This window comes from Vitis riparia, chromosome 16 (genome assembly GCF_004353265.1).
Source record: "Vitis riparia cultivar Riparia Gloire de Montpellier isolate 1030 chromosome 16, EGFV_Vit.rip_1.0, whole genome shotgun sequence".
In the NCBI taxonomy this organism is placed as follows: Eukaryota; Viridiplantae; Streptophyta; class Magnoliopsida; order Vitales; family Vitaceae; genus Vitis; species Vitis riparia.
The window spans coordinates 18,791,083-18,802,317 of NC_048446.1; the positions used below are offsets into that span (position 1 = coordinate 18,791,083).

The 11,235-nt window shown below is 35.4% G+C and overlaps 1 protein-coding gene across 1 annotated transcript; it reads right to left on the reverse strand.

The window, feature by feature from the left end:
• Positions 1-732: 732 nt before the first annotated feature.
• LOC117933587 (protein REVEILLE 6) lies at positions 733-8,854 on the reverse strand. Its single transcript, XM_034855019.1, has 9 exons — positions 8,481-8,854; positions 7,304-7,361; positions 7,094-7,217; positions 6,838-7,017; positions 6,611-6,733; positions 3,261-3,370; positions 2,307-2,366; positions 1,397-1,503; positions 733-1,282 (listed from the first exon to the last, which is right to left on the reverse strand). The coding sequence occupies exons 1-9, from the start codon at positions 8,708-8,710 to the stop codon at positions 1,261-1,263; spliced, it is 1,014 nt and encodes a 337-aa protein (XP_034710910.1). The 5' UTR covers positions 8,711-8,854; the 3' UTR covers positions 733-1,260.
• Between the last annotated feature and the right edge of the window lie 2,381 nt (positions 8,855-11,235).

The window sequence follows — 11,235 nt, forward strand, 5'->3', positions numbered from 1 at the left end:
TCCCCATTGATTTGCTTGAAGAATATACTAAAACACAAGGACTTCAATTGGTCTTCCATTCTATCACAGATAAATTTTTTAGAAATATTTATGCTAAATGGTCAAAATATTCCCCACTCTTTAAAAATATTATTCATTTTGTTTTAAAAAGATGAGAATCATTTTTATAAAATGGGTCATATTTGACCCTTTTTAATTAAATATCCCATTTTTTTTTTATAAAACTAATTCTAGAAAATGATTATTTTTTATGTAAATCTCTAAAATTCTTAGTGTTTGAAACAGTTTTCTGTTCTTTAAAATAAAAAATACAAAAAATATATTTGACAACTAAAAAATATTTTTTATTTTTAAAAATATAACATATGATATTTTCAAAAAATATCTTTTAATCATTTTTATTTTGTTCACTTATTTTTTTAAAATAATTATACAAACATATAAAATAATTAAAAATTATTTTTAAAATATATTTAAAAATATTAAAAACAGATTAAAACTATTTTAAATTTTCAAATACACTTTTATTCTATAAAAATTAGAAAATAATTTTCAAAAACTATTCAAAAAAATTATCTTTTAAAAATATTTACCAAACCCTTATATTTGATGTAAAATAAATTATTATTTTTTATCTTCAGAAATAAATAAAAAATAAAAAAAACCCAGAAATAAGAGATCCTCATTTTTGAAAAAAAATAATAAAATATGAAGCACAATGGCTCTGCACAATTGAAGCAATATTTTCATAATTTTTTATTCTGCACAAGCTGATAAATTGACTCAACATTGTAATATAATACGTTCTCAACACTCAAAAGGCAAAGCACAAACACATTTTCCATGGAGAGATGCGGTATACCTCTTCCTCCTAAGTCCTAACCAAACTCAAGGTCAGCTAATATCCTAAGATACACATGTGTCAGCTTTCAGACAAGATTCTACAGTAGCACAATATATGGAAACTATATTACAGAAACCCAGAACCAAAACACTTCACCCAAAACTTGAATATACAGGAGCCCAACTCTACAGGATTAGCTTCAGCCAACTCTACAGAATAAGCTTTCATTAAAAAACTTGAAACGGCTTTACATTCCCGCGCTACATTGTTTTGTTTCCTTTTTCAGTATATACATGACACCAACATGGTGAAAATGCACTGAGAAACTCTGCAGCTGATGGCATTATGACAGGAAGTAATAGCACCAGAATGGGAAGGTAAAAAGCTTTGCCGGTGCTTGGTTGCAATTGAAGCTCTCATTCATCTTTGTCTTTGGTCCTGCCATTTTTATGTGTATAACATCAGTATTGGTCAGTGCAGGAATGGAGGATGGAAGCAAGCATACCAATCTCAGCTAACAAAGAAAGAACAAAGTGTTTTTCTTATCCTTACCCAAGTTGAGCTCTGTCCTTGGTTTGGTCATCCTGAAGGATTTTATTACTCTCAACACCATGGTTAGTTGTCTCTGAGTCGATCTCATAGGTTGAAAGCAATTTTCTCTGCATCAACACATATAACAAAGGTATTATGATCATGTAGGAATGATAAACTAAATAAACTAACTGTTTTAAATTCAACATAATTTTTGAAGAATGCGGCCTTTTTAATAACATAAACCAGGAAGAGAACTTTTTGAGTCCAAATCCAAATAAGTAATCATATCACTGGAATTGGATGGGTAATTTGACTATGCCACTCTTCATACCCCTACCTGTTTCCCTATATTCTGGCCTTAATACACCAACTTGAGCCAAACAAATGTAATGGCTCAAGGAAGTAGTATTTCTTTTCTGTGTGCTTTGAGGATTTGATGTCATTTCACTGTACCAACATGCATATCATGCAGGAACTTTAAAAGAACAAAATAAAGTCATGTTGGATCCCCAAAAACTGAATAGAATGACACACCAGCAGGCAGAGCTAGGTGTTGTGAACGCTATATGAGGTCAGTACCAAGCATGGTCAGCTGTCTTCAATTCATTGACATAAATACAGAAAAATCACATCCTCCATATCAAACAGCACAACATTGGCCTGAATTGTTCCAAATTGTCAAGAGCAAATATATGGTGGCCTCAAGTGACCAATTAGGCCAATAATGTAACAGTTTTAGGGGAGACAAGCCATGCTGAGACCTCATAAGATGCTAAGAACCTTCCACAAGGCAAAGGGCTTATCTTCTGATTCAATTAATATCACAATATGCAATTTTACCAGTGAGGTGCTGCATCTTTCACAATATGATGAATAATTAAGAATCAAGAAACTTGAATACAAGAACCATGTGAAAATGGCCACTTACATGATCCTCAAAATCAGGGCTGGTCAAATTGATGGAGAGGTTTCTCATCAACAGCAACACCTGGACAGAAGCCCAATAAATACATAGATAAATAAATTATTATGTTCACAGTATGAGAAACATAAGTTGATCTGTACAGTGAGCCAGCCATATCTACAGCATCCATTCTGTCATGACTTCATTTTAGAAAAAAATCTGATTGATTATACAGTTGAACCAGCTAAATCTACAGTATCCAGTCCATGATGACTAAAACAATCAACAATAATAATCAAAGTGATCAATCTCTAACATTCAGTGACATCATGACAATAGCAGTGGGTCTAAATGAGTATCATGAGAAATTCTTATTCCATGTACACTAAAATTATCCATATGAAAGCATATAAACAGAATTATTCTTGTGAGAATAAATTGATCTTCTAATTTCCAACTCCATATCCAAGTAAATCACATGACACATGATGCAGAAAAATAGAAAAATGATAGACAACACATTTTACAGGTTCAAAACTATGGGTAAATTCATTATCTAAACAAACAAATTGCCCAAACCAGAGATTAGTTGAGAAAATTTAAGGTTTACAAGAACATTACATAACTATCATCTCATGCCAATTCTGAAGTTTAACAGGTCAATCTAACAGATATTTTTTCCCCAAAACTAATGGGACCCTATTTCCCAAGTGTCACAGTAAAATATAGATCGAGGTATATAAATGAAAAACAATGAAAAAGAAAAAAGCTACTTTCAATGAAACAAGGAGATTCCAAAACACATTAAAAATATTTAGTGCTTGGTACATTTGTTACTGGTAAATAGTCTCATACCATAAAAGAATTGAAGATGCCTCGAAATTAAGCACTATTCTGTGCCAAGAATTACCCAACATGACAAGTCTACTACATTACATACAAGAATCAAAATGGTGTAGGTTTCAAAAGAATACATACTGTTTCAACATCTATTGGATCCATCTTTTTTAGTTTCTGTAAATGGCCAGTAGAATTAGGGTCAAAAACACTGCCAATGAATCTGTATACCTGAACAAAGTCAGGCAGAACTGCATCAAGCAAAGGGATATTAATATGTTAGTAAGAGTATGAACAAAATAGGATAGATAAGAATTGTAAGCAACTTTCTAAGAAATTTATAAGCCGTCCAAATATTTTTAATCAAAGGCATAAGCTTTCTGAATACACAAGGAAAACAAAACTAAGCCAGGCAAAAGCAACAGATTAAAATACACAATATTATAAACAGCACCTAATCAAAATAAGGCATATCAAAGTACATAGGTAGTATGCAAAGGTGTCAAAAAGGCAAAATAGGTGGAGAGACAAAAAGCATATCTCCCACATTAAAAAGAGTCCAACCAATCAACAAAATCTAAAATAGACATAAGAGGCACTGTCTAAAGACTTTCTAACCCAAAGTCAAAGAGACCATTAGTAAAAGATTTTGAGAGCTTACCATCTTAACAAATTAAAAAAGAATAAAAAATAAAAAATAAAAAATAAAAAATGATAAAATAAAAATCGAGAGCTTGATTCGGTTGTTCTTCATGGACAAAATCTCTACCATTCCTCTCCTTGCAAATAATCCAAAACAGCATAAAGGAGTTCTCCTCCACAACTTCATATGCTTCTTGTTTGATGGACAAAAGCAATTGTATTAAAAGCACCTAAAGTAAGGCGCATAAAAGTATATTATAAAAGGCACCTAAGGCCAAAAAAGAAGAGGGATACACAAAAAACAGCACCCTTGCCTCACTTACAACCCAGTTAATCAATAAAATCAAATAAAGACATTGAGCTAAAACCTAAATGCACTGACCCTTTCCAAAAACATGCACATAAAGAATCATAAAATAGCTTGGTCCACCAAATCAGAATTATAAAAAGCTCTCTGACTTCTCTCCTTTCATAAGGTCCAAAATAAGCACAAATGAGCCACTTTCCATGCTTCTTTCCCCCAAAAGTCCCTTGCTAAATTAATAAAAGTTCTCTTACCATTGCAGGCATCACCCACTCAACTTTAAACAATGAAAATAATAAGGGTTATAAAATTATCATGTTAGCACAATGAAGAAGAAAATGATCAATTGATTCATTATTTACTTTACAAAGATTGCATCTATTTTCCAAAGTTCATCCTCTTCTTTGTAGTTGATCTAGAGTCAAAATCCTCCCCAAGCTACTTTCCAAGCAAAGAACCCTACTTTTGTTAACATCCCCAGATTCCACACTATTACTAGAAAAATTACTTCTCTTTTTGGCTCCAAGCAAGAGTAGAAAGCTTTGAATGAAATGCTTCCACCCTTTCATTCCTTCCGTACAAACCTATCTTCCATGTCTCTCATTGAATATTTTAGTAGCTTTGTTGAAAGGCTTTAATACTTTCTAACTCTTAATCATTAAAACATCTTGAGAAGCATGGATTCCATTGCCCTCCCCCTCCTATTTTCTCCCAAATATCCACAACCCAGGCATCCTTTGAGTTGGCTAGGACGAACAATGATAGGAAAGAGATACTTAGCGTTGTGTCATGACACCAAGTATCCTTCTAAAATTTCACTCTTCTTCCATTTCTCATCCCAAAATAAGTTCTGTTTTTAAACCCCCTCTTTTTTCCTAATTAGGGCTAGGATATCCCTTTTGAACCTAGTCACCAACATCCCCACAAATCTGTTGAAAGCTACCAATTTGTTGTTAAACCATCCAGAATAAAAAAGGGCCATGTCACTTATTAAAATAAAAAGGGCCGTGTCATCGTGGCTCACTCCGAGCTTTCCTTTTGCAGATACATAGCCTGCTTGAGTTGGGCCAGCATTCCCACAAATCTATTGAAAGCTACCAATTTGTTGTTAAACCAACTAGAATAAAAAAGAGCCATCTCATTGTGGCTCACTCCAAGCTTTCCTTTTGTAGAAACATGCTTGAGCTGAGCCACGTTGAGCCCTGCTTAGGTGTTGGGATACCTTTAGTTGCTGTCCGGAGCCCAACACAAACAGAGCATTTAAAACCCACCGAACCTTCTAGTGCCTGTTCAAAGATCATTGGGAGTTCCAATCTCCACTAGCCTTCACCTAAGTTTTGCTGGGGCGGACCTTTTCCTCATGGCCATTCAAGTCGTTCTCAACATTTTTCAAAAACTCTATTCACCTCCCATCTTGTAAAATCATCTTCACCAGCCTCTCTCCTATACACTGGCAATCACCAAGGATTCCCCCTTTCCAAAAAGGCAAAAACTCCCCTCAACTTCCCTTTCTATCATCTCCCCTAAAACTAGCACATGTATGACGCATAGTTTACCTTCTATAGTAAACCCTAGCAGATTTCACCTTAGTGTGACACATAATTTACCGTACTTGCCACATGCATGCCTTCCTTACCCACCTTCTCCATAGCACATGGACGACCCACTTCATCCCTAACCTTCACATTACTACAACCAAGCCTCAGATCTATTTGCACCATCCAAAGAGGGACTTCCGACCACAACTGGACCCCATTGCAAACCATCTCTCTTCCCCCAACATTGCAGGACTTTCATAAATTACATGAATTCAAATGGTACAAGAGTCCTTAACACTACAATTAAATGAGAAAAGTAAAAAAAGAAGCAACATTTCAACCTTTTCACAATGGATCCACCATAAGTTTTAAGAGGAAAATGTAAACATCAGTCATAAGTCCATCATCAGATAAAGTGAGTGCAGCTCCCATAACTTAACAGTGAGAAGATTTCAGCAGTTGCTTCTAGATTATGCTTGCCAGTACAACTATTCAGTTCAATTACTGCAGGTCTTTCAAGCTTGAATACAAGGTGAAGGTGTCAGACCTGAAAAGCTACATTCTATTTTCTCAATCATGAGGTAGTGGCCATGCCATCAAATCTTAATGTAGGATGCGATGATCTCAAACTCCCATTACGATATATTCCTAAGTCCTAACAATAATTGGCGTTTTTGAAATTCCTTCGATACTACTTCAAAAGTTAATTCCACTTCTTTAGTAACAAATGCTTAATGAGAATGGCAATTAGCAACACAAGTATAGCAAGGGGCATTGACTTGAATTGGCACTTGAAAGCTGCAAGACTAACAGGTGTACTGATTTGGTTTTTATAATTCGAGGAATTTAAACTTTTTTGGTTCAATTAAACCTTCAAATCAATTTACTGTACAGGAAAACCTCCAAATCAATGTAATGGGAAACTCTAGAGCACATTCCATTTTTCTTCACACTGAATTAAAATATTATTTAAACTAAATATATTGCATAAATGGAAATTTCATCACCTCTCAATGTATGGACATGATTCCCTTGCTCAGATGCTTCAACAGTTGTCCTTCCTCTTGGAGTGCTCTCAGTGCTACTGCAACAATTATTAGGCACTGTTGGCCCTGCAGATCCCATATCACCTGAAAAACATTGACTAGAATGTTAATTATGTGTAAATCCATTTTAGCCCAGAAACTATAAATTTACAAATGTTAGTGAAGTCAGAACACATAAATAAATGAACCTTTTGCCACATGTGACAAACCAACTGTTTGTGCAGGTTTGCTGTTAGTCCAGGAAGATGCAGCAGCACTAGTGATCGGGTTCCTAAGAATTGATGACGAATCAGGCCTAAGAACATATCCGGTTTCACGTAGAGCAGCTGAAGAATGGAAAGACCCTGTCCCTTGTGAGAGTACTGGAGCTGCCAGATATGACATATATAAGATATCTTCACATGAGAATTGTGTATAGGAATGCTTAAAATGAACAATTCTCACCATTTTTGGAGGCTTTGTGAGGATATGGATGTGCTGCTTTTCTTTTTGGCCGGGGGGGAGGTAGATGTTCATTTATTCCATTCTTCTGAACCTTCAGAAAGTACTTCTGTGCATGACTACGTATCTGCAAAAGCATCATTAAGTTTATTTTTCTTCTTGGGGTATGTGCCATAGTCTATAATAAAAGGATAATTATACAATCCTGATTACCTGAATAACTGTCTTTGATCCAACAAATGCCTCAATCTTTTTCCAATCACGGTCAAAACTGAGTAGAATCAATAACAAAATCAATTTTTGGAAATTAATCCATTAATTAGGAATAAGGAGAGATAAACTGAAAAGATACACCCATTCTGGTGATGATTCAATTTAGTTTGAAGATTAAAAATGCTCTCCAAAACAATCTCTAACTAGCTCCATCAAATGATAATCTGACCTATACAGCTTCAATGCCTTCCTAAAGACAAAAAGAGCCTATGCCTATGGATTAATTTTCAGGTCCTCTCAATCTTATGGATTTGACTTTTATGCAAAACCTCACTTGTGGACAAACTAAATTTTGAATAGGTGGCACAAGATTCTATTTTTTAAAGCCGTGATAAGCTAATCAAGTATACCTCCCTCCCTCTGTCTTCAAAAAATCCACGTAGGGATCACAGTGGTTCAAGCTTATCTGCTTATGGGGTTACCCACCCTTATCAGTAGAGTCTTAGGATTCATATAAACAAAGTTGGGGCAGAGTTGTCATGGTGGTGACAAACCCAATCCTAGTTGAAAGCTTCAGAGAAAGTGTTGGGAATGGTAGAGACCATATAGGAAGGATTGGGCCTAAGGCCTAAGGCTTCAGAGGAATGGTTTGACACATTGGATTCAGGCTGAGTTTTCTGTCCCTTCTTCTTCACTTGTCAATCCTAGTACTTCAACTGGAATTGTTGTGCTGGAAACAGCTCGGGAGGTCTCATTATACTGTGAATAATCTAAAATTTGGAGTAACAGTGAGAGATGCATTCCATTTCAAACAAATTCTACCCTTTCCCTTTCATATTCGCACTGACTGCAGCACAACTGCAATCGAACATCCAAAAGAGTCCCCCCAAAACAACAATTCTTAGGTCCTCCCAAAAATGACGGGAATGACAAAATATAACTCAAACATGCTAAACAATTTAAACATTTTCATTTCCTTATTTTTCCCAATAACCAAACAGAGGGCGAGAAAATTAAAACAATCACAAACCCAATTCGAAACCCTAAATTCCCACATCAAAACACATACGTAACCTCAAATTCTCAACACAAAGAGATAAACAAACAAATAAACACGCAATCAAACACATAAAAAAAACGCCCCAACCAAAACCCTATTCGAGTTGAAGCGTCTTACAGCTGAAGAGCTTCGAGGAACTTGTCGTGCTCGGGCTCGGTCCACTTCTCTCTGCACTTGGTAATAGTGTAGGGCTTCCGGATCTTCTTAGCCGGATCCTCCAAAGACGAGGTGGTTGCAGCAGCGGCAGCGGCGGCGGTGGTGGCGAAGGGTCCGAGTCCGGGCAGAGCCATTGAAGCGGGATCGAAGTAGAAGGCTTCAGAGGAAGGGCTGGGAATGACAGAGACCATGCGGGTTGAAGACGATGCTTAGGGTTGAAGCTCACTCACTGAATTTTTTGTGGTTCCGTTCATCTCCAGTTTGGATTCAACTCCATCTCGATAAATCTCCGAAACGCAGCGTTTTGCCCAACATCGGCCAAGTCCAACTGCGCAAGCCACAAGCTTCCAAAAGTATCGTTTTTCCTTTTGGTTTCTACCGTTTCTTGGACATCAAAACGCAGCGTTTTGAAATTGTTTAGCCCGGAAATTACCGAGTTGCCACAAGGAAATAATCTAAACGTTCTCTCATTTAATACGCCCCTCTTTTTACCCTTCCCTCGTTTTGTAATTTTCCTTTCATTTAGAATTTACTTGGAACTTTCTAGACTACATGCTCAACATTTCTAGAACTTTCTAACTACCAAACCCCACGATTTTCTCACTTTTCAGTTGTTAATAAATTATGATAAATAAAATAATAAATAATAGTAAAGGAATATGAACTTATCAAACTTCATGTGAATTTATTGAAATGAACGAAACTTCACCATTAGACAATAATTGAATTTGAGGTAACATGGACCACTCGTATTGATGAGAATATGAACTTTCATATCAAGTGACGTGTACAAACTTCATCGCTTGAGTAACGTGTTTGGTGCACCAACCTACTCATGTACTTATACGTGTAATAAAATGAGAATCTGTGTTATTACTAATATGGGTTTCTTTTTGGAATCTTTCTATTAAATTAGCCTTCATTTGGAATAAGACACATGGTACAAGAGTCTCTTATAAATAGAAAAGTTTTTGGGAACAAAGGTAATAATTTTTTGACATTAAACTTATATAATGTAGATGGGATGCAAATCATATTATTTTTAATTTAATTTAATTACATATTTTTTTATTTAATAAACTCTTAAATACTTACTAAATTATACTTAAATGCAACTTTTAATAATATTTGGATAAGATTATGAATTAATAAGTATCAATTTTTGGTATTGCCCCCATGGAAGAATGTCCCAATAAGGTGTGAATGTATCCGAGTCTTCACGTGCCTGAGGGGAGGACAAACATGTTAACCTTTTGCAGAAAAGTCACAGAAACGACACCGTTTCAGTTCTCCCGAACATCTGAACGGCGTCGTTTAGGAGTAATGGGTCAAAATAGCCTTCCGCTGAAACATAATGTTTAGAATGACCTACTTTTCAAATAATTGTTCAAAATAACCATTTTAGTCCACGTCAGCATACAAAGTAATTTTTTATTTTTTTTTTATTTTTAACTTTCCCAAACTTCCATCCGAGCTGCATTTTTTCTTTCCCAAGCTTCCATCCGCTCTCTTCCCAGCCCGTGCTTTGCGTGTGGATTTTTCATTAAAAACCCTAGCCCCACCAGTGGGCCACTGAGGGAGACGTTGGAGCTACAACTTCCATCCGAGCTGCTCTCTATTCCCAGCCCGTGCTCATATTTCCTTAAAATGGATCCAGAAAACACAGAGAGCAAAAGAAAAGCAATTTTTTTTTGGTTTTCCTTGGGAGTTTTGCATGGATTTTCTCAGAAATCAAACGAGGATGAATTTTAGCGGAAATTGAATGGGGCATGGATTTTCTCGGAAATCAAACGAGGATGAATTTTCGTGGAAATCAAATGGGGCATGGATTTTCTCGGAAATCAAACGAGAATGCATTTTCCCAGAAATCGAATGGGGCATGGATTTTCTCGAAATCAAACGAGGCTGAATTTTCCCGGAAATCGAATGGGGCATGGATTTTCTTGGGCTTCTTTGGTGCAACAACGAAACCGCATTTGCCAACTGCGGCTTCAACTAAAAAATAAAAATAAAAATTTAATAACATGGGCTACGTGGCACCAAAGAGGAGGCCATTTTGAACATTAGTTTCAAAAATTGCCCAGATGCAACAATTGTTTTAAAAGATGGGCCATTTTGACCCATTATTCGTTGTTTAGTGTGGCTTCTGCCACCTTGCCACGAGTCTCCGCGTCTAGCTTTTGCTCAGCATGGGCCTAAGCCTGGGTTCGCTTGGTTTTCTTTTCTCTCAAATCACTACAAATACGACGCCTTGGCTTCTGTGAACTTCGCCAAATTCATTCAAATATGAATCACTTGACTCGTATGTATCGATTGAATTGTATTCATTTCAATCATAATTGCAATAAATTCACGAGATGATGTGAAGTCGTAATACTATCACTCGATTGTAAAATACAAATTGAAGAAATAAATTGGGAATTTCCCTGTCAAAGATGTTTTAATACTGAGTAAGAATAAAAAAATTCAAATTGGGACAAGAAATTCAAACTAATTTATTTAAAAAATAACTATTTTTACTAATCACCTTTTTATGATTTGCATTTTTTATTTTCAAGATATACGATTATCAAAAATCGGTATTTGGTGTAAAAACAAGTTAAACAATATTTAATTTTTTTTTAATTCTTAATGCTATTGTTCTAAGAATATGTTTATAATTATTTAGATAATATTAAATATGATAATTAAAAATAGAGTTTATTATATATAATGA